The sequence below is a fragment of the Trachypithecus francoisi genome, unplaced genomic scaffold (assembly GCF_009764315.1).
Source record: "Trachypithecus francoisi isolate TF-2019V2 unplaced genomic scaffold, Tfra_2.0 Lachesis_group16, whole genome shotgun sequence".
Classification (NCBI taxonomy): domain Eukaryota; kingdom Metazoa; phylum Chordata; class Mammalia; order Primates; family Cercopithecidae; genus Trachypithecus; species Trachypithecus francoisi.
The window spans coordinates 4,269,668-4,292,530 of record NW_022681461.1 but is presented as its reverse complement, the minus strand read 5'-3'; the positions used below and the strand labels follow the sequence as shown (position 1 = coordinate 4,292,530).

Genomic DNA, 22,863 nt, shown 5'->3' with positions numbered 1-22,863 from the left:
TTCTGCGTTCTTGTCCTCCTCAATTTGACCCATCCCATCACCAACCAGGTTGCCAACTGTTTTTAATCACCCTAAGTTTTAAATTGTTTTACTGCAAGAATTTCAGTTTTATTTGGTGGTAAAAGAATTTTTTAAAGTCGATAAAGTATTAATCAGAGAAACTGGAACAATGACCGGATATTATGTTAGGTATGATAATGGTAGTGTAGTTATGCCTTTAAGAGAGTCCTTATTTAAGACAGTCCTTAGAGCTCATACTGAAAAATTTGTGGGTGAAAATTATATGATACCGGAATTTTGCTTTAAAAACATCCAGTGTAGGAGGGGAAGGGGACACAGATAAATCCAAATTGGCCATAAGTCGATAATTACTAAACTGGGTGACAGGTACGTGGAAATGACTTACACTAGACTCTTTACTTTTATACATTACCATTTTACTTTTACTTTTATACATTAACATTTAAAATAAATTGGTGAAGGGATTTGTACATTGGCTAACTAGGTGCAAAAAATGACGTTAGATAGACCATACCTACAGTAAATTCCAGATCAATCAATATGAGCGACACCAGGGAAGAACCAGAGGAAAATATAGGCAAATGTTTACCTGACCTCAAGGTGAAAAATATCCCTTCAAGCATAAAAGGAAAAAAAAAAAAACTATAGAGGAAAAACTTAATTGATGTGATAAAATTTAAGAAAGGTTCTACATTAAAAATAAAAATTAAGAAAGCCTCTACATTAAAAACAAAAAAAAATCCTTTTAACAGGACAGCAACAAACTGGGAAAGATAAGAGGATCTTTTAATATGTTTTAACTAAAACGTATTATATAAGGTAAGCATTATTATACTTGATGTAAAAAGAGCTTTTATGAAATAAGAGAATAATGCCTCAATATAAAAAGTGTCAAAAGACATGAGTGGGAAATTACTTGAAAATACACGTATATGGCCAAAAAGATATATTTTAAAACCTCAATCTCAGCCAGGCACAGTGGCTCATGCCTATAATGCCCATACTGTGGGAGGCTAAGAAGAGAGGATCACTTGAGGCCACGGTTTCAAGAGCAGCCTGGGCAATATAGCAAGACTCTACCTCCAAAAATATGTATATATATATATATATATATATTAGCCAGGCATTAGCTAAAAATAAAAAAATTAGCCATGCCTGCAGTCTCAGCTACTTGAGGGGCTAAGGTGGGAGGATGGCTTGAGTCCAGAAGTTCGAGGCTACAGTCAGCTATGATCACACCACTGCACTCTAGCCTGTGCAAGAGTGAGACCCCATCTCAAAAACAAAACTAAACTAAACAACAACAACAAAAAAACCCCTCAATCTCAATAAAAATAAGAGCTACCATTTTTGATCCATCAGTTGAGCAAATTTTTGAAAATGATAACACTTGGTGTAGGTAGAGCAGAAAACAGGCATGCCCATTCATGGTATTAGGGTGGTGACATGATGCCACCTTTCCTGGGAGGAATCTGGCACTGGGCATCAAAGGACTAAGATAAGAATAGTTAGACTCTCTGACCTGACAATTCTAATTTGGAAATTTATCCTTAGGAAATTAGTAGACAGAAATATATTGATGCTCAGTGATGTTTGTTACAATGTTATTTACAATAATAACACACTGTAATCTCAGCACTTTGGGAGGCCAAGGAGGGAGAATTGCTTGAGCTCAGGAGTTTAAGACCAGTCTGGGCAATATGATAGAGCAATATCTCTACTTAAAAAAAATAAAATAAAATAACTGGGCATGGTGGTGCACGACTGTGGTCCCAGCTACTCTTGAGGCTGAGGTGGGAGGATTGCTTGAGACTGGAAGGCAGAGACTGCAGTCAGCCGATATCACACCATTGCATTCCAGCCTGAGCAACAGAGCAAGACCCTGTCTCAAAAAGCGACAATAATAATAACACACTGAAAACAAATGGAAACGTGCACAAATAATGATTTGGTTCATTCATAGCATATGGTATAGCTTATTCACAAGACAGAATACTATGTAGCCACAACACACACTACAACTAATGTATATTATACTCAAATGAAAGCGTGAGTACCTTCCCATATTCTGGAATATTGTTGAAAACATGATTTCATGGCTACTACATATTCTCTCTAGAATTCACACTTATAGATACTCATAGATTAATACGTATCTCAAAATGTTACTGGTGGTTGCTGCTGAATAGTAGGGCTCAGCATGCTAATTCTCTTTATCATACTTTTCTGGATTTTACAAAATTTTGACAATGAGCGTATATTGCTTTAAAATCAGAAAAATAGACTCGAAACAATTACAAAATCAGAAAAATGAATGACACTAAAGAAATTTAGACTTGGGGAAAGATGCCAAAAAGGATCTGGCATACCCCATGTACTGCCTCATATGATCCGGGATGAATTCAAAGCACGTGGGGACGTGCACATCCAGGGTTGCATAGTCAATCAGGCAGCAGCCCAGCCCAGCCTCTGACTCCAGGAACTTGTCAGTGCCCGCCCCTCTCAGAGGTGTCTTTGTGGACACATGTGGTACTCAGTGGTTTGACAGATGCAGGCTGATCAAGGAATGCGTCTGGTAAACTGCTATGTTAAAAACCTAACAGATCCTTGTCCAGGTGCGGTGGCTCACACCTGTAATCCCAGCACTTTGGGAAGCTGAGATGGGCACATCACCTGAGGTCAGGAGATCAAGACCAGCCTGACCAACATGGTGAAACCCCGTCTCTACTAAAAATACAAAAAATTAGCCAGGTGTGGGGGCATGTGCCTGTAATCCCAGCTACTTGGGGGGCTGAGGCAGGAGAATCACTTGAACCCGGGAGGTGGAGGTTACAGTAAGCCAAGACCGCGCCATTGCACTCCAGGCTGGGAGACAGAGCGAGACTCCATCTCAAAAAAACAGCAACAAAAAGAACCTAACAGATCCTGTACTTTCTTCTCAAAAGCTTGACAGATATCATGAGGCAAGTGAAGTAACTAGAAGCAAAAGTATACTTTACTGACGTCTACATACATTATTATTAGACCTGACAATGATGCTTTTCATACTCACTGCATTATTTATAAGCCTGCTGGTTATTTACATTTAAAAAAATCCTCCACAGAGCCTCACATAGTACTACGGATGTAATGATGTCTAATAGAGCCTTTTGCTGTTGCTGTTTTTTGCGCTTGCTTTTGTTGCTGTTTTTCTAAAATAAATAAATAAATAAAAACTTAAATTATAATATTTATCATTTTAATTGATGTGTTGAGTTTTAAAAAATCAAATAGTAATAGAAACAAAATAGCATCCCTTGCGCCTCCCCTCCCTATTGCTCCCTGGTCTTAAATTGTCATAAGAAGTCACGAGAAACCATGTACAAATTGTTAAGCCATTTCTTCTGCCATTTACCTTCCAATTCCTAAGGAATATGCATGTGCTGTTATTTATTTTAGACATTATCTTTTTTCTCCCTGTCTTGACAGATGTCATCTAGCTCAAGTGCACTTTGCTCTCCCTCTCCCATTCCCCTGGTGTAAGCATACCACAGTCTTTGAGTTCACATTATTATTTGTGTCATATCGATACTGTTCACATGAGCCAGGAAGAGTACAACTTTTTTCTTAAATTATCATCTCTCAAAAAATAACTGTTGTCTACATACCTGTCTTCCAGTGAGCCAGAAGCCTCCCTATGTCAGCAAATCCACTGGTGCCGTGACTTCCCACTGAGCCTCCTGACTTCCTGTTCTGCACTGGCTTGTCTGCTTCCTGGACCTGCTGCACAACTTGCTCCGAGTCCTATACTTGACGTCCTGCTTTTAGATCCCATGCCTTCCATGCCATTGGTTTACAAGTTTATTTTCCTGGGGTACTTCCTTCAGGAACGTTCAAGGAGACAGCAAAGAAGGTAAACTTTTGCATGCTTGCATGTCTCGAAGTGTCTTTCAGTTGACTGAAAGTGTGGCAGAATGTAGACTACTGAGGTTGAAAACTATTTCTCTTTGAATATGGGGATCATTTTTCTTCAGTTTCCTAGAGGTGCTGCTGAAAGTCAGCTGTCATTCTGACCTCAGTGTCCTTATGCATGACCTGTCTGCTTCTCTCTGCAAAGCGCTGTCTAACAGACACAGAACAGAAACTGTCTATGTCATGTAAAATTTTCCAGGAGCCACCTTAAAATAAAAAGAAACAAGTGGAAGTAGTTGTAATAATGTGTTATATTTAGCCCAATATTTAAAAAATTTTAAATATCATTTTGGCCGGACATGGTGGCTCAGGCCTGTAATCCCAGCACTTTGGGAGGCCGAGGCAGGTGGATCATGAGGTCAGGAGTTCAAGACCAGCCTGACTAATATGGTGAAACCCCTGTCTCTACTAAAAATACAAAAATTAGCCGGGCATAGTGGCGCACGCCTGCAGTCCCAGCTACTCAGGAGGCTGAGGCAGGAGAATTGCTTGAACCACGGAGGTGGAGGTTGCAGTGAGCCAAACTGCGCTACTGCACTCCAGCCTGGGCCACAGAGTGAGACTTCATCTCCAAATACATATATAATCATTTCAACATATTTTCAAAATGAAAAATATTAATGAGATATTTTACTATTTTGTTTTCTACTAAGCCCAGCAATATTCAGTGTCTACTTTACACTTAACAGCACATCTCCATTCAGTGGCCACATCTCCGGTGCTGAACAGTCAGCCATGGCTAATGACCACCATATCTAACAGCATTAATTTACAAGCTTTCAGGATTTTCTCTTGATCCCAAATATATGAAAATTTCAGGCCCATATATGTCTAGATGTGGGTCCTCTTCATTGTCATGCTGAGCATCTATCGAGCCCTTCCAATCCAGAGACTCATACACTGCAACTCTGAGAGGTTTTCTTGAAGACAAAGAACAAAAAATAGTGTTAGTAGTACTATTACCATGCCAACTCTTCACATCCTTTTTCTCTGTTCCTCTTTCTGGAACCCTGTTCAGTCAGGTATCAGGCCTTCTGGATTGATTCTCCGAATTAATTGTACTTTCTCTATTATCCTTTTCTGTTTTACTTCCTTTTTGTTCTGCTTCCTGGGAAATTTCTTTAATATTGCACTCTAATCCTTATTTGATGTTTTTAGTTCAGCTGCCACAATTTTGTTGGAGGTTTTTCTTCTCTCTTATATTCTAATACCTGTTCTGTTTCATGAATGTAATGCCTTATTTTATTTGTCTGCTGATAGAAATAAAAGATTTTAAAAGTTTTATTCTGGCTGGGTGCGGTATTAAGAAAAGATATTAAAAGTTTTATTCTGGCTGGGCGTGGTGGCTCACACCTGTAATCCCAGCACTTTGGGAGGCCAAGGCAGGTGGATCACCTGAGATCAGGAGTTTGAGACCAGTCTGGCCAACATGGTGAGACCAACATGTATTTTTAATTTTCTATTAAAAATACAAAAATTAGCTGGGTGTGATGGTGGGCAACTACAATCCCAGCTACTTGGGAGGCTGAGGCATGAGAATCACTTGAACCTGGTAGGCAGAGTTTGCTGTGAGCCAAGATCATGCCACTGCAATCCAGCCTGGGCAACAGAGTGAGACTCGGTCTTAAATAATAATAATAATAATTTTTTAAAAACAAAACTTTTGTTCTGTTCTCTTCATCACTGCTGTTTCCCCTAACTTCTGTTCTCCTGATATTTGTTCATTTGGGTCCGTGTGTAGTGTAGCATCTTTTCTTCAAATAACAGGTGATGCTTAGTGGTCCATTCCCCTTCCAGAGGGAGAGACTGACAGCTCAGTAGAGTGTCTGGGAAGACAGCCCAGGCTTGTCAGTCTGAGACTTCTCTATAGGATATTCAAGAGGCAAGCCAAATTAGAAAAAAAAAAAATTTTTTTTTTGGAAGACTCCCAAAACCAGAATTTGAGACATTTTTTCTACCGTCTTTCGAGATTTTCCCAGTAGATAACCTCCTGCCTGTGGGTAGCCAGGAGAGTTAGGGGTGGAACAGAAGCCTGAGAGCAGAAATAATCAACAAAGAGTTGAAGAAGAGCAGCAAGGATTTTGTTGCTTAGTATACAGATTTAATTTTAACCCGCCCTCCCTTCCTCCCTTCCCCGTCAACCTAAAATAATCAGAAGTCTCAGCCTCCACTTAAAAGAGTTTATTCAAGCGCAAGTGTGAGGGTAGCAGACACCAAAGAATGGTGATCATCACTCCTCGGTGTGGGGAAAGGTAAGATCATTCATATTGGTAAAAAAACAGGGGTGCTGAACAGAATTGCAACATTTTCTTTCTTGTTTGTTTGGAGATACAGTATTGCTCTGTTGCCCAGGCTGGAGGGCAGTGGCATGATCTTGGCTCACTGCAACCTCCACCTCCCAGGTTCAAGGGATTCTCAAGCCTCAGCCATCCAAGCAACTGAGATAACAGGCATGTGCCACCACGCCCGCCCGGCTAATTTTTTGTATTTTTAGTAGAGATGGAGTTTTGCCCTGTTGGCTAGTCTGGTCTCGAACTTCTGGCCTCAAGTGATTTGCCTGCCTTGGCCTCCCAAAGGGCTGGGATTACAATTGTGAGCCACTGTGCCCAGCCAGAATTACAACATTTTTTTCATTTTTTAATATAAGATATAAAACACACACACACAAGTTGGCTGGCCACCATTGACTATACTCTAAGAGTTACTCAACATTCATCACAAAGAGGTAAGGGTCTCTATCTCCAATGTCATTTAGTTGAGGTTTGAATGAAGAATAGGAAGGGTGGTTAATTCTCAACACAAAGGTCAGAATCAAGGGTCATACACCAGAGAAGAAAAATAGCATTTGTGTGACTCAGTTTCCATGGCTTAACTGTTTCTGCTGGCATAACCAATGGAGAAGGTCCTCAAACTTTCTTTTCTTTTCACACCTTTTCTCTCTTCCTCCTTTCTTTCCTTTCTTCTTTCCCACCTCCTTCTCTCTCTCTCTTTCTCCCTCCCTCTCCCTCCCTCTCCCTCCCTCTCCCTTTCTCTTTCTCTCTCTCTTTTCAGCACAAAGCCTCTCCTCTCACTTGTGTCTGGCGTCCAGGTCCGGAGCCTCTACCCTTCCATGGTCTACAGAAACCTACAGCTCTGGCCTGGGGCAATTTCCTGATTTCATGTGTTGGGGGAGGGATCCAGGCAGCAGCCTCTGCTGTGGCAGGACCTTGTCTCACTTGGTCTGCAGGCTGGTGTCTCTCCAATAGACTCAATTACCTCTGCTCCACCACTTCTTCCCTCCAAAAATATCTGTCAAATCCCCTTGTCTGTTGATGTTTCCTTTCCTGTTCTCTTTATCGTTGGAGATGTAACGTATTTTTAAATTCTGTTCCTCTAATTTTAGTGAGGTCTCAAAAGGAAGAAGAGTTGAAAATGGCCACTCTTTCTACTAGAATGGAAAGTCCTCCATTCCAGACTTGTATACATCATCTGCTCCTGATTTTTGGCTAGAAAAAGTAATAATTATATTATCCATTATTAAAGATGTGTCTACATGATTCCAATATAATTTGCAAACAGCCCATGGTTATATTCAGTACTGTTATATGTAAAAATGTTTATTTAGAAATAGAATGCTTGTTCCCCAGTGCCACAAAGAAATAGCACTCAAACATAAATGTAATTCTCTCAGCAAGGCCATTTTTACTTTCTGCAGAAAGGGTGCTTATGGCAGATGGAACAATGGCGAGAGGACACCTGAACAATGGAGGGAAGCAATTTTATCCCTTAGGCAGTTTGTCCCTGCTACTGTGTCCTGTCTCCATTGGCTGGAGCCAGACCTCACAATCTAAACTAAAACCCGATTGGCTAACAGTTTAAAACTTTTCTAAACAGGTAAAGGCAATAGAAAAACAAAGCAAAAAAGGAAGTTGCTTACGAAAGGACTTAGAAAAGTAATAAGATTCCCAAATAAGGAATAAACATTCCCAAATAAGGAAGGGTCATAAGCTGCGAGCTGAGACATGCCTGTGAGCACGTCTAGCACAGATACCTTGGTTAAAGTGCAAGTACGTAGACTGTACTACGTGCCTGTGAGCACATCTAGCACAGATACCTTGGTTAAAGTGCAAGCACATAGAATGTACTACGTGCCTGTGAGCATGTCTAGCACAAAGTTAGTCTTTAAAAGAAACGTTTAATTCTAACACTTAGGATTTTTTCTTTAATAAGAAGGGAAACTTTGAAGAGGAACTTTTTATTTTCTACAAGTGCAATACACCCAAATCAATACAATATGAAATGTTTTATTTAAGCATATTTAGTTAAGAAGTATTTGTACATTACACCTATTTTTGAAAGATAAAATATGAACCATAGTAAGAACACTAATATGACTGATTGTTTTCCTTGTGACTACTAATACAACTGCTAACACAATTCGATTGGTTGATAAGAATCTTTTTGGGAAAATTTCTCCAGCATTTAAAAAATAAAAATGAAAACTTGGTAGTCAGCAGTTTCTTTCTGGGAAATTTATTGTCTATGTTTAAAAATTATAAACTACAACTTTTAGCTTTGTCTTATGTAAAATTAAATATTTTTATTTACTTATAAATTTAATATTTATGGTATTTTTACCTAATAATAATTAAATAATGTTTATGTACTTGTCAGGATTCTTCAGGAAACAGAGGGTACACTCTTCTGGGATTTAGAAGAGAATCTCATGAAGGTCATATTTCCAGCAGTGTGGACCGGGCTAAAGGAACCAACAGGGGATGTCGAGGGACCCAGGCGCCAGCCAGAGTGGCCTGAGACGGCAAGGGTGGGAAAGCACTGGAGCTGTCATCTTCCTGGGACTCAGTCCTTGACAGGCTGGGAGGGCGTGGAGGTGGAAATAACCTGACAACTCCCTCGTTTTGCTCCCTGGGCTTCACCTGCTGATGAAATCCAACCGAAAGCAAGAGAAGGACGTCAGTGCAGCTGGCCTGCGTGGGTCAACCCTTGAGGCTTGCAGCTACAGAAGGACAGAGAAAGAGCAGAGCAGGGGAGGAAAAGGAACAGAACCAGCTGCCTCACAATACAAAACTGTTGGTGTGGGCTTAATTTGGAGAGAATCGAAAAGCTATTTGGTAACCAACCACTGGACTTGGGATAATGGTATCTCCCATTCCAACTGTTCTCTAAGTTTTCCATTCAATATTTTCTTTAGGTTTATAAATTCTGTGTACCAAGGACTACTTGGTGGTTCTGCTTGCAAAGAACCTATATTTGCACATTTAGGAATTTCTAAACAGAGATGGAGATTAAAGTCTCTTCACAACTGAAGTAAAACAGAAATGTTCATGTTTTTCTTTAAACACTTTCTAGTGTTAGCAAGTTAATTTAAAATGTAAGTGAAAATCCATTCTCAAATCAATGGTAGCCATTTAATTTTGCTGACTTCTTGGGCTTCAGATTTGAAGTTTAGTGATCTCTCAGTAAAATCTTAAATGTTGATTTTCTTTTACGACCTATGAAAGATGACACTTTCACTCAAGTCTTAAGCATGCGAATAAAAATTCATTTTATTATTATTTTTTGTTTGGCTTTCATTGAGCTATTTTGGGGTTAATCTTTTGGCCCTCACACATGCACAACTCCTTCGAGTTCAATGGGTGTTATGTGCATGGAAGAACTTAAGAACTGGGCCTTTGGTTTATTTCTGTAATACTCACTTGAATTGCCTCTGCTTAGTTTTCAAAAGGTGGCTTCCCGGATTTCTATTCATTTGTGCACTGCGCTCTCCCTTTCCCTTTGTAAACTTGGACAATTCATACCCCTACCCTCTCTTTGGTGTCCAGAAGTTCTAGTCTGTGAAGCACTGTTGCTTAGCAACAGGTTAACTGGCTCTTCCTCTCTATGGGGGACTATAAAAAAGCCGGTCAGAACCTCTACAAACTCTCAATTATTGAGGAATACAGATGCAGTTTCTTATGTTGCATTACTGATGGGCCATATGGTGTAAATTCTATCTTTAAGCTACAGCAAGATAGAAAATGCATGTTTCAACATCAAAATTTTAAAAATTCACATTGGCATACTTGTTTGGCTTGATTTAAAAAAAATCCATTTACTTAAAAAGAGTGCTTTTAATGAAATAAGGTACACATTCCCCCTGAATTAATTAATTAATTAATTTGAGACAGAGTCTTACTCTGTCGCCCAGGCTGGAGTGCAGTGGTGTGATCTGGGCTCACTGCAACCTCTGCCTCCTTGGCTCAAGCCATCCTCCCACCTCAGCCTCTCAAATAGCTGGGACCACAGGTGCATGCCACCACCCCTGGGCAAAGTTTTTGTATTTTTGGTAGAGACAGGGTTTCACCATGTTGCCCAGGCTCCTCTGGAACTCCTGAGCTCAAGCGGTCCACCTGTGTTGGCCTCCCAAAGTGTTAGGATTATAGGCATGAGCCACCACACTTGGCCTCCCCTTGAATTTAAACCAAAAAAACAAAAACAGACATAAGTTTAAGTTGATTACAAAATCTTTTCCAAAATATCTTCTCTTACTAAAATTTCTTTCATGTAAATATTGTTTGGAATAGAGAGAGGGTGGTGACAAAATAATCTTCCTGTATCTTATATCAAGTTGAAATAGACAGTGGAAGCCAATTTGGGATTCACAAATACAGTACTGTGACACTTGGAGAAACAGAAAACTTTTAGAAGGCATCTTTAGGAAATGCTAAGGTTAAATCCCGTTGAACTGGGGAACAAATAAAGCTAAGGTCAAGTCTGGTGTTTTCTCATTCAGTAATAAACAACCACAACATGCAGATTCTTCACCTGCCAACAAACAATTCTAAAAATCCCTCTTGGTAGGAAAGAAGATAAAAAATTATATTTAAGAACACCTGTCTGTGCACAGTGGCTCACGCCTGTAATCCCAGCACTTTGGGAGGCCGAGGCGGGTGGATCACCTGAGATCGGGAATTTGAGACCAGCCTGACCAACGTGGAGAAACCCTGTCTCTACTAAAAATACAAAGTTAGCTGGGTGTGGTGGCGCATGCCTGTAATCCCAGCTACTTGGGAGGCTGAGGCAGGAGAATCACTTGAATCCAGGAGGCGGAGTTTGCAGTGAGCTGAGATGGCACCATTGCACTCCAGCCTGGGCAACAAGACCAAAACTCTGTCTCAAACAAACAGACAAACGAACAAATAAAAAACACCTGATTACCTATAAACAAAAACAAAACAACTCCTCAAGTTTAAATTTTATAAACTTTTTTTAAGTTTTGGGACTTCTTTTTTTTTTTTTTTTTGAGACGGAGTCTCGCTCTGCCGCCCAGGCTGGAGTGCAGTGGCCGGATCTCAGCTCACTGCAAGCTCCGCCTCCTGGGTTTACGCCATTCTCCTGCCTCAGCCTCCCGAGTAGCTGGGACTACAGGCGCCCGCCACGTAGCCCGGCTAGTTTTTTTGTATTTTTTAGTAGAGACGGGGTTTCACGGTGTTAGCCAGGATGGTCTCGATCTCCTGACCTCGTGATCCGCCCGTCTCAGCCTCCCAAAGTGCTGGGATTACAGGCTTGAGCCACCGCGCCCGGCCAAGTTTTGGGACTTCTTGCTGGCCAGGATGGAGGGGGCACAGCACAGTTCAGTTCTCCCACTCATCAAAACCAAGGATTTTTCATCCAGCCTGGGTGACAGAGCAAGACTCTGTCTCAAAAAAAAAGAAAAAGAAAACTAAGAATTCTAAACAAAACAAAATGCCAACTCCTTGAGGTCTCTGGAAAGTAAATAATGGCATGCAAATTGGAAGAAGGAGGGTGACAAAACTTGAAGAAGTCACGAAACAGGCATGTGTTTCCCAGTTTTCTGTACTCCTATCCCTTTCAGGTTTTTTATTTTTATTTTTTATTTTTTGAGACGGAGTCTCTGTCACCCAGGATGGAGTGCAGTGGCACAATCTCGGCTCACTGCAATCTCCACCTCCCAGGTTCAAGCAATTCTCCTGCCTCAGCCTCCCAAGTAGTTGGGATTATAGACACCTGCCACCACGCCTGGCTAATTTTTGTATTGTTAGTAGAGACTGGGTTTCACCATGTTGGCCAGTCTCGAACTCTTGACCTCAAGTGATCTGCCCACCTCAGCCTCCCAAAGTGCTGGGATTACAGGCATGAGCCACCGCGACCAGCCCCTTTCAGCTTTGATATAAAGATAGCCAGCCCCCCAACAACCCCCTGTCAGGCAACTTCCCAGTTGACATGTGCAGTAAAAATTCCAAGAAGAGCTCGGTCTCTCTGGCCAAAGGACCAGGAAAAGGAGCCCCTGTGAACCAAGGAATGCAGGGGGAAATCCCTGTGTTCTTCCTCTCTCTCCCTTTCTCTTTCTTTCCCAGCCCTGCTTTGAGGGAGACCCCAGTCATGCTACCATAAAGAGGCAGATGGGCAACAAAACTCCAAGACGTTTCTGTGAGCCAAGCAGTGTGTGTTGACGCATCCTAGAGAAGAGAGAGCTAGAGGAGGGGAATCCCTAAGTCTGGGTTCCGGGCTGGCACAAGTCCTGGGCTCAGGCCTAAGCCGCACATGCACAGGCAGACACAGAGAAGTGAACAGAGTCTTTGAAAATTGAAGAGGTGCCACTGGGACCACCACCACAGAAGGGGAGACAGTTTGCCATCTGAACTTAACTGAGTTGGTTGTCTGCTTACAATCAGTCTTCTCCAGGGGATTTTAACAAGTTGCAGACTCTCGGGACTTGGTATTCAAAACATTCAGAATACGATCCAACATTACTAGATGCTCAAGGAACCAGGTAAGTGTGACCTATTTGCAAGGAAAAAGACAACCAACACGTCATTCCAAAAATGACTCGGATGTTGGATCATCAGACAACAACTTAAAACAACTTTTATAACTATTCTCTTAAGATGAAAACAAAGGGCCAGGCTCAGTGGCTCATGTCTGTAATCCCATCACTTCGGGAGGCCAAGGCGGGTGGACCACCTGAGGTTGAGTGTTCGAGACCAGCCTGGCCAACATGGTGAAACCCTGTCTCTACTAAAAATATACAAAAAGTAGCTGGGCATGGTGGTGCACATCTGTAATCCCAGCTACTTGGGAGGTTAGGCAGGAGAGTTGCCTGAACCCGGGAGGCAGAGGTTGCAGTGCACAAAGATTGCAGCCTGGGTGACAGAGTGAGACTCCACAAGAAAGAAAGAGAGAAAAAGAGAAAGAGAGAGAGAGAGAGAGAGAAGTTCCTGATGGAGACACAGAAGCTACGAAAATTACAAATGAGAATTCTAGAACTGAAAAAATTATATTTCTGAAGTTAAAAAATGTAATGGATGGACTTAGTAGCAGAATGGAAATGACAAAAGAAAGAGTCAGTGAATTGAAGACAGATCAGAGAAATTAACCAGAGGACACTGAGAAAATGGATTAAACAGAATGAACAGAACTTGAGGAAACTGGGAGACAACACCAGAAAATCACATATATTTGACACTGGAGTCTCAGAGGGAAAAGAGAAATTGGTGCAGACACAAAAAAGTTTTTAGAAATAATTGCTGAAAACTTCTTAAATTTGACAAACAATAGAAATACACATTCAAGAAACTCAGCAAAATCTAAACAAGATGCTCAGCATAACATAATCGAACTGCTGAAAACCAAAGATTTAAAGAATCCTGAAAGTAGCCAGAAAGAAACCCAATACATTAGGTATAGGGAACAACAATTCAAATTGCAGGTTCTCTCAGACATATAATAAAACATCGTGTAGGCCAGGATGCAGTGGAACAGTATCTTTAAAGCACTCATAGGAAAGAATCATCCACCCAGAATTCTATACCCAGTGCCAATATTCTTCAGGAATGTGGACTTCCTGAAGAATCCGAAAATATGTCCACAAAGTCATTGGAGATCCTCTCTTCAGAAGCTGGGGCCTAATTCCCTTACCCTTGAGTGTGAGCCAGAATGAGTGACTGACTTTTAATGAATAGATCAGAAGTGACATTTCATGATTCTGAAATTTTAGTTATTATGGTGAACACCAGTCCTCTGACAACATGTGACAACATGGTTCAAATTTGAGTTACCAGAATATATTAACTGTAACTACATGAAGTTCAAACTTTCTGCTAGCTCCCCAGTCCACAAATCACTACATAATAACAGAGGTACATCATGATCAGTGACCAATCATGTCTCTTCTTTCCAAAACCTGTGGGTGATTGGTCACTGTGCGTCTGTGTTCAGTTCATGCACAGACAGCGAAGTGTGAATTGTGTGGCCTCCTTGTCTCCCAGTGATAAACCCACACAGCATTTTACACAAATGGATATTCAAAAGAGAAAACGGACAAATAGAAATGCAGCAAAGAAACTCAAAACCAAAAACACTGAAAGTGAATGGAAATCAAACATAAACGGGGTCACTGAAGAAACAGACTATGGGATGCTGGCACTGCTGCCGAGAAGGTGAATTCATCCAATAAATGAAGAATGCGGTTGTGATGGAAAGGATGAAGATGTCCTAGAGGAAGGAACGTCAGCAAAAACCTTCACGTTGAACGGACTTGGAGATATTTCATGACACTGAAAGCAGAAAGGATAAAATATTAGAAGCTGATCCAAACTTAGAAGGGGCATGACAGGTTTTTGAAACACAGAAAAGGTGCTTGCTGCATATCATAAGGTACATGACTTTTGAAGAAGGCAAGCACTGTTCAAATGTCTCGATGGTTTTTAGGAAGACATCAAACACTTTAATTCCCAGTGTTGCTAATGTTTTAAATTACAGTGTACAAAAATATTTACTGTATTGTTTCCTTATACATTTCTAACAGTACAAGATTACCAATGTTTTGACAATTTTCAAAAGACAGGAAAAAAATCACAGTTTTACCCATTAATGATTATTAACAGCACATGCCACAGTTTCAGGTTGGAAGGTCATTTTTACAGTTCTGAACTGCTGTTCAAAGTGAGGACTGTGTTTTATGTTGCGAGACTCTGTGCTCTGCTAAAATTCCCTGAAGAATGTTTCTTTTTTTTGTTTTGTGGGGCAGTCAGCCTCGTTAGCCTTAGTCCGCAGGTCCTGCGTTGCCTTCTGTTTGGTAGTGGTGATCCGAGTGTCAGTTCAGAGTGTGGCTGTGTTGCTTGGGCTCTGCCTCTGGTATGTGCAGCTCTGGGCTGAGCACAGAATTCTGCTCATGTACAGAATAAGAGAATCCTCTTTTCAGGTCTTTGCGTTTCAGGATTTCCCCCCAGACTCCCTGGCACCCAGGGGGCCCCTTTTCCTCATCCTCTGGCTTAGAAAGGTGGGCTCTCTCTCTGATGATTACCTGCCCACTTTCCATTTTGCCAAAAGGAATGCCCCTCAGGCAGAAAGCAGAGAGGGGGGAAAATGATGGATTAGTTCTACATTCTTCAGACCATAGGGTCATTTTCTTCCTGCTTCCTCTGGCTGGAAAGACAGGTTTTCTCTCAGGGGTATTTTTTTTTTTTTGAGACGGAGTTTCGCTGTTGTTGCCCGGGCTGGAGTGCAATGGCGCAATCTTGGCTCACTGCAACCTCCACCTTCCGCGTTGAAGCGATTCTCCTGCCTCAGCCTCCCGAGTAGCTGGAATTATAGGCATGTGTCACCACACCCAGCTAATTTTGTGTTTTTAGTAGAGACAGGGTTTCTCCACGTTGGTCAGGCTGGTCTCGAACTCCTGACCTCAAGTGATCCGCCTGCCTTGGCCTCCCAAAGTGTTGGGATTACAGGCGTGAGCCACCATGCCCGGCCTGACTAGGGTCATCTTTAGGTCAGGACTGAGAGAGAAAAAGTTTAAAAAAGGAAAAAAGCCAGGGATTATAGCCACACTTTCTAGCTGGCAGGGGCCCCATTTACCAGAATGTTTTAAGAAAGTTCCAGACTGTTTTCCCATCAGTGTATGAGGGTTGCAGTTCTACATCCTTCTCAGCAAACAAATTAACCGTATTTGGCACAGGATTTCTAGACCTGTAGGTTAGGGAAATGTCACAACATGTTTTGAGGCTGGCAAGCAGTTCTGCGTTTCTTAAGAGAATCTGTGAGAAGATGTAGATATTGGCTTCATAATAATAAAGTGAATTTGTGGTATTAAATAAATGGAAAATAAAAGGCAAATGGTACAAATTGAGAGTTCTTGAGATGTTTGGACTACGAAGGGATTCATTACCTAAAGAGTGGCTTAAGATTTAGAAGGCATAGCTTTACAGTCTCTCTGTCTTCTAAGGGCAGGCTATCTTCTGTCTTCCGGGAGAGGGTATAGTAAGTCTTACCAAATATGCAATAAACATGTTGTTTAGGGATGGTCAGCATTCCTTTTCCCTTCCTAAAGGTACTCAGGTTGCTTTCTCAGAAATTGTATATATTCATCCCTGAGAGGTCTGAGAAAAAAATAAAAAAAAAAATTGTGTCTACTTTTGATGAGATTGTCAATCCAGGAACCTGTCTCCCCATATTAAAGTCAAAGGAACTATATACTGTTTTCATTGCTGGGCTGGGGACTCTTAGTACCTAAGTCTGGTCCATTCTACTCTTTTTCATGACTTCGAATCTTGAGCAAATGACTACAGTAAGATTGGGGTTCATTCACATCATCAACACCCCAGCTGTATTGTTAAAAGTACCTGTCAGTCTTATTCCTGGTTCTCCAAACTTTCATAATTTTTTTTTTTTTTTTTTTTTTTGAGACAGGGCCTCACTCTGTTGCCCAGGCTGGAGTGCAAGTGGCATGATCTGGGCTCACTCCAACCTCTACCTCCTTGGCTCAAGTAGTCTTCCCACCTCAGCCTCCTAAGCAGTTGGGACTACAGCTGCACACCAGATCTAATTTTTGGATCTTTTGTAGACAATGGGTTTCACGTTGCCTCAAGAAAAATAACGTCAGGGTAATATTAAGTCTTTTATCAGTGACATGTACCTGATTTTAAAATGTTATATATTGGCCGGGCGCGGTGGCTCAAGCCTGTAATCCCAGCACTTTGGGAGGCCGAGACGGGCGGATCACGAGGTCAGGAGATCGAGACCATCCTGGCTAACACGGTGAAACCCCGTCTCTACTAAAAAATACAAAAAACTAGCCGGGCGAGGTGGCGGGCGCCTGTAGTCCCAGCTACTCGGGAGGCTGAGGCAGGAGAATGGTGTAAACCCGGGAGGCGGAGCTTGCAGTGAGCTGAGATCCGGCCACTGCACTCCAGCCTGGGCGATAGAGCGAGACTCCGTCTCAAAAAAAAAAAAAAAAAAAAAAAAAAAAAAAAAAATGTTATATAGTGCTTCCTAGTTTAACCAAACTGGAGGCATGTTTTACATGATGGGCTGATGTCTCATGAATAACTGTGCCAAAATCCTCATTTCTGAGTGCACTGATGCAGTAGATGGATGTCTCAGGTCCCTTAGCTCCCAGATTGGGCCAACTCTCCTTATACCACACCTGGGACCTGGGAGGAATGGGGAAGTGGGCACAGCTTTCCCAGACTCTCGTTCCACCCTGAGGATAAAGTATTGCAGTAACTTTCTTCCTGCCTTCCAGACGCACTTGCATTCTTTCTGGAGCTCTAGTCAACCCTAACCTCTTCCTTTGTCATCAGCAAGGTCACAGGCCTGAGCTGCAAGTCTTAGCTGTTTCCAGAAGGGTGACTGTGTGCTCCCACCTATATCTGAGGTCCTAGACTCCTCAGAGGAAGTCAGCTTCATGTGATCTAGGCTACTTAAGCCTGGGGCTGGGGCGTTTTCATATCCTGGTATGACAGACTTGCTTCCTCTGGAAAGATCTTTATGGTTTACACAAATGCACAGACCGCTTAATAATAGTCTCTAAAATGTACACCTTAAAATGGCTTTGTACTTATGGAAATTCCTAATAAAAAAAAAAAAAACTCATTTGATTCATATCACATTGTAAAATATAGTTTACTTCAAAATATGATCCTGAAGATTCCATCAGGCAGTGTTTAAGGAATGACTATAAAGTTTTAGCCCTTAACAGTATACTCAACTGAGTACCGTCTCTCAAAGCAGTTCCTGTCAATGTGTGTCCATTGATTCCATAGCAGCTCCCACTGCCCACCCTGCTTGAGAAGCCTCTTTGAGAGTTGCCTAGAGTCTATAGCACTCATCTGAAGGCCCTCCATGAGAACAACTCTTCTTTCTCTCTTCCACATAGATACTTTTGCATCAGCCCAAAGCTATTTGGACACAAGTGGGGTGAACACGGTAAGAAAAAAACAAACCAAGCAACAAAAACAAAAAGCAGGCAGTGCTGCATTAGACTGAAAGTAAAAGATGGAACCTCGAAGCACCTATGAACCGCCAGGGCAGTGTTGGTTGCTTTCACCCACATGGTCTCCTTTGGTGTTCTGGTGCCTGTGAGGCAGTATTCCTATGGACAATGACCCTAGCTTAGAGGGCTGAGATTGGCTGAGAGTGATGCTGTTTATAAATGGTAGAGTCAGGACCCACACACGGGTGTGGTCTGACTGCAAAGTACATGTGGAATTCAGAGATGGGATTACCATCCTCGCTATAAAGGGCAATATGATCTGTGGCAGGAGGGTTGTATAGATACTTACTTACACAGATCACACTGATCCCCTTCTCCTCTTTCTTTTCTCTATGCAAGTATATAATCTATTTGTCTATATGTCTGTCTACCTTGGTAGATTGGGCTCCTTGAAGAAGGGATTACATTTTCTTCATCTCTATATCCCCAGTAGCTTGCCAACGCCCAGTATACACCAGGGGCTCAGTCGCTGTTTGTCTTATTTTCTTGTTCACTCTACTCTGACTGAGGACATGTCACTTTCTCCTCTTGACCTTCACATTCAGATGTGTTAATAGAAGTGGATAAAGACCACTCTAGCTTTAAAACACCCTCCAATATAGAGAGAACGCTGAAACCAGAAGCAGAAGCTGAGGAATGGTGAATAGAGCATTTTCCTTCACACAATGGGCATTAGGGTGGTATCCTGTCCCTTGAACGCCTCTGCAGAATTTGACCCTACTTTTTCAAACTGGACTCAAGAATGATCTTAGTGTTGGTGGTTTTGTGGTTTTCCTTGAGACTTTGTTATTGACAGAACAGCTTCTGGAAATCTGAAAAGAAAAAACAAAAAACAGGCAGTTTACATATTAGTTTGGAATATGAAATGTGTTTTGTCATGGTCTCCAGAGTCCGAATATGGATCTCTGTGGAGCTCTCCTATACTCTGCTACTGCTAACTCATACTACCGGAAAGACAGCAGAGCCTGAAGATGTGTGTGTTCTTCTGGGTAATTAAAATTGATAATTAATTAACAGGGCTGGTGCTAGGTAAACATTATAGGTTAGAATCCCAAGTGTGGATTAATTTGCTCTCTTCACAGACTCCCTGCTTAGCTCCAGCCTGCAGGTCTCCCAACATATGCTAACGATTACATGGGCAGGATCAAGGTCTCTTATTACCTTGTTTGGAAAACTGGAAACTCATCTGTTATTGCTGGTGGTTAGACACCTCCCCTAAGTAAAATATTAATTAAAGATATTAGGCCGGGCGCGGTAGCTCACGCCTGTAATCCCAGCACTTTGGGAGGCAGAGGCAAGTGGATCACTTGAGGTCAGGAGCTCAAGACTGGTCTGGCCCACATGGTGAAACCCCCTCTCTACTAAAAATACAAAACTTAGCCAGGTGTGATGGTGTGCACCTGTAATCCCAGCTACTCTACAGGCTGAGGCAGGAGATCACTTGAACCTGGGAGAGGGAGGTTGCAGTGAGCTGAGATCACACCACTGTACTCCAGCCTGGGCAACAGAGCAAGACTCCATTTTGGGGGACAAAGAATAAATAAAATAAATATAAAATAAAAAAAGAAAAAGTCCCCAATTATTAGTTATCATATTGTGACCCCCAAGAAGAGATAACTTACTAAATTTTAAATACAGATGTTTATTTTTCCCTCAATATATAAGCAATTTAACTTCAACCCACCCCTGAATTTGAGCTGAGAATGCAGAGTATATAAGCGTTTGTCAGCTAAACATTTTGCCCACCATCAATAGTTACTCAACAAATAAAGTGTGTGTGTGTGTTTTTTTTTTTTAAAAAAAGAACACACAACTAAATAGGGCAACTAAGAATTGAGTTTTATGTGTTATGATACAATAATGAATTTTAAACTTTCTAAAAGTACAATAACTGGTCTATGTTCTCGAGTATAAGTCTAGACAAATACAGTCTCTGGAAAGAACTACAAAAGTCAACATTTATTGAGCATTTGTTGTGTGGTAGGCACACAGATTATCTGATTTAAACCTTAAAACAACCTGGGAGGTTAAGTACTATTAATATGTTGATTTTACAGATGATAAAATCCAAGGTTCAAACAGGGTAAATATTTTTGCAAGGGCACAGACTTATCATAAGACAGATGCTGGGGGCCTGACTCCAGAAACTTAGAACTCTACAATGTGAAAAGGTGAAAATAAATTTATTTCCAGAATTTCAGATACTGGCACTAGCATTTTTTTTGTTTGTTTTTTTTTGAGATGGAATCTCGCTCTGTTGCCAGGCTGGAGTGCGGTGGCGTGATCACTGCAACCTCCGTCTCCCAGGTTCAAGAGATTCTCCTGCCTCAGCCTCCGGAGTAGCTGGGACTACAGGTGTGCGCCACCACGCTCAGCTGATTTTTGTGTTTTTAGTAGAGATGGGGTTTCACCATGTTGGCTAGGATTGTCTCGATCTCTTGACCTTGTGATCTGCTCGCCTCGGCCTCCCGATATGCTGGGATTACAGGCGTGAGCTACCATGCCCGGCCGTACTAATGCATTTTTAAAAATTAAAAGCAAGAGTATTTAAAGAAAAGGTAAATACATGGAATGCAATGCTATGAATGAAAATACAAGTGATTAAAAACTACTACTACTCACGTTGTGAACCTGCCTTGGGTTATGGAAGGAAATTTGGATATTTCTGGATTTTCCCTTATTATTTAATGGCTAACTGTATTATTTCTTTTATTTATTTAATTATTTATTTTTGAGATGGAATCTAGCTCTGTTGCCCAGTCTGGAGAGTGCAGTGGCGCCATCTCGGCTGACTGCAATCTCTGCCTCCCGGGTTCAAGCAATACTCTTGCCTCAGTCTCCCGAGTAGCTGGAATTACAGGCACACACCACCAGGTCCGGCTAATTTTTGCACTTTTAGTAGAGACGGGGTTTCACCATGTTGGCCAGGCTGGTCTTGAACTACTGACCTCAAATGATCCACCCGCCTCGGCCTCCCAAAGTGCTGGGATTAGAGGCGTGAGCCACCGCACCTGGCCTGTGTTTTTTCTGGATAACATGTCATCCTGGCTTTGTGACTAATTTTATGCATAAGTGAGTGGCATAACTTCTCAGTCTGCTTTTAAATGTAACTTCTTAAAATAGCAGCAGCATTTAATGTATGTATATATGATACTGGCTTGTATCTGAGGTGGCTATCAGAAGAGAAAGCAGAAAAATCCAACTTGCCTTTTTCACCGGGAGTATGGGGGCTTCTTTGACCAAGTCGTGCGCGTGCAGGCTCCATGTGCTGGGTAGCAGCTGTCCGGCCACAGCCTGTCGGTTGCATCCTGCTCCTCTACAGAGGGTTCTCCAGAAAAAGAACAGATGGAGAGGTGAAAGTAAGTAAAAGCGGCACTTTAAAACTTTTAGAGTGCTGGGTTTCTAAATTTATATTCTGAAAGGCATTAATCTCTTTTTGAAAATGTTTTATGCAAGCCTAATATACATACAGTAACAACCTCATTTTAGAAGCAATTACGACAGAGCTTTGGAACAGAATTTACGTAAACGACCTCCTTCCAGAAGATGCCACTAAAGCAACAAGATTTAAATCCCTCTCCCTAAGAAGAGCAGGGCGAGCCACTGCAAAGGCGCACGTTTCAGTCTGGCCATTCTGCAGTGGGAACGCAGGCTTTCCCACGCTGCAACAGACCTGTGCTCTCAAGACAGTCTCTTCCGTGACGAGCAGGCGCTCAGGACTACCTGTACCTTCAGACATTACGGTGCGTTTGGCCATGTCATTTGTCATAGGTGTAAAAACCACTACAACCGAGAGCCCGAAGCTGCTGGGATGAGCACCTGCCGCGGAACTGCATTCTCGCGCTCCTTCCTGCTCTTTCCAAGAAGCCAGGCGCGGCCGGCCAGCATCCCGCTCCCCTGGACCCCGCAGTCAGTGTGGGCAGCAGGCCCAGAGTGGTGCGAGCCCACCGTGGCGTTAGAAAGGCTGCGTCCCGACGAGCAGAGTGATTCGGCCTCCGGCTCACCCTCAAAGCTCCATCTTATCGCCGATTCCCTCAGGAGCAGGCGAGCTCTTCCCCAGGACCTGCTTCGCGGCTTCCCTTCGCCCGAGTACCACCGGGCGGAGGCGGCGGCGGCGGCCTCTCTGGCCCTGCGGGGAACAGGGCGCAGGGAGGGGAGCGGCGGCCGACAGGCCTGAGGCGGGCGAGCGGCCTGTGGCGTCCAGGCGCGGCCTGCTCCGTGTCAGGCGCCCCCTGGATCTCGCCCCGGCCCGAGTACGGGCCTCCGCCTCCGCCTCCGCCGCCTCCGGGAGCTCCGAACCACGTCCCGCCGGCGCCGCCTCTTCCGCCAGCTCGCCGGCGGGCCTGCGCGGGCCTGGGCGGCGTCCGCGCCGGGCGGGTCCGCTACGTCAGCGCCGCCCGCCCGCCCCGCCCCGGCCCTCAGCCTCGGCCTCGGCCTCGGCCTCGCAGCGGCGGCAGCGGCGGCGGCGGCAGGTCCCTCCCCAGACATGGCCCTGGGAGGCGGCAGCACATGGCGGCCGCGGCGGCCATGAGCGCGCCCCCGACCCGCCCCAGTCCCCCCTAGAGGCCGCCGCCCCCGCCCGCCCGCCCGCCCGCGCGCCACGGCCCCACCGCCCCCGG

At 43.0% G+C, this 22,863-nt stretch overlaps 1 protein-coding gene and 1 long non-coding RNA gene across 6 annotated transcripts; both read right to left on the bottom strand.

Moving 5' to 3' along the window:
* Positions 1 to 7,628: 7,628 nt before the first annotated feature.
* On the bottom strand, positions 7,629 to 8,630 carry LOC117098321. Its single transcript, XR_004443339.1, has 2 exons — positions 8,066 to 8,630; positions 7,629 to 8,002 (listed from the first exon to the last, which is right to left on the bottom strand). It is a non-coding gene; the product is annotated as an uncharacterized LOC117098321 (long non-coding RNA).
* Positions 8,631 to 13,721: 5,091 nt separating this feature from the next.
* FAM120AOS (family with sequence similarity 120A opposite strand) lies at positions 13,722 to 22,595 on the bottom strand. Of its 5 annotated transcripts, XR_004443328.1 has the most exons (5): positions 22,064 to 22,595; positions 21,452 to 21,572; positions 18,966 to 19,056; positions 15,829 to 15,939; positions 14,535 to 15,139 (listed from the first exon to the last, which is right to left on the bottom strand). XR_004443328.1 is itself a non-coding variant. In XM_033236716.1 (4 exons), exons 1-3 carry the CDS (start codon positions 22,078 to 22,080, stop codon positions 18,970 to 18,972), a joined length of 225 nt encoding a protein of 74 aa, XP_033092607.1. In that variant the 5' UTR covers positions 22,081 to 22,595; the 3' UTR covers positions 13,722 to 14,528; positions 18,966 to 18,969. The 5 variants fall into 5 exon arrangements, 4 of the variants coding, with proteins under 4 accessions (XP_033092607.1, XP_033092604.1, XP_033092606.1 ...); XM_033236716.1 differs by lacking the exons at positions 14,535 to 15,139; positions 15,829 to 15,939 and adding an exon at positions 13,722 to 14,528; XM_033236715.1 differs by lacking the exon at positions 14,535 to 15,139 and having other exon boundaries at positions 15,602 to 15,939.
* Between the last annotated feature and the right edge of the window lie 268 nt (positions 22,596 to 22,863).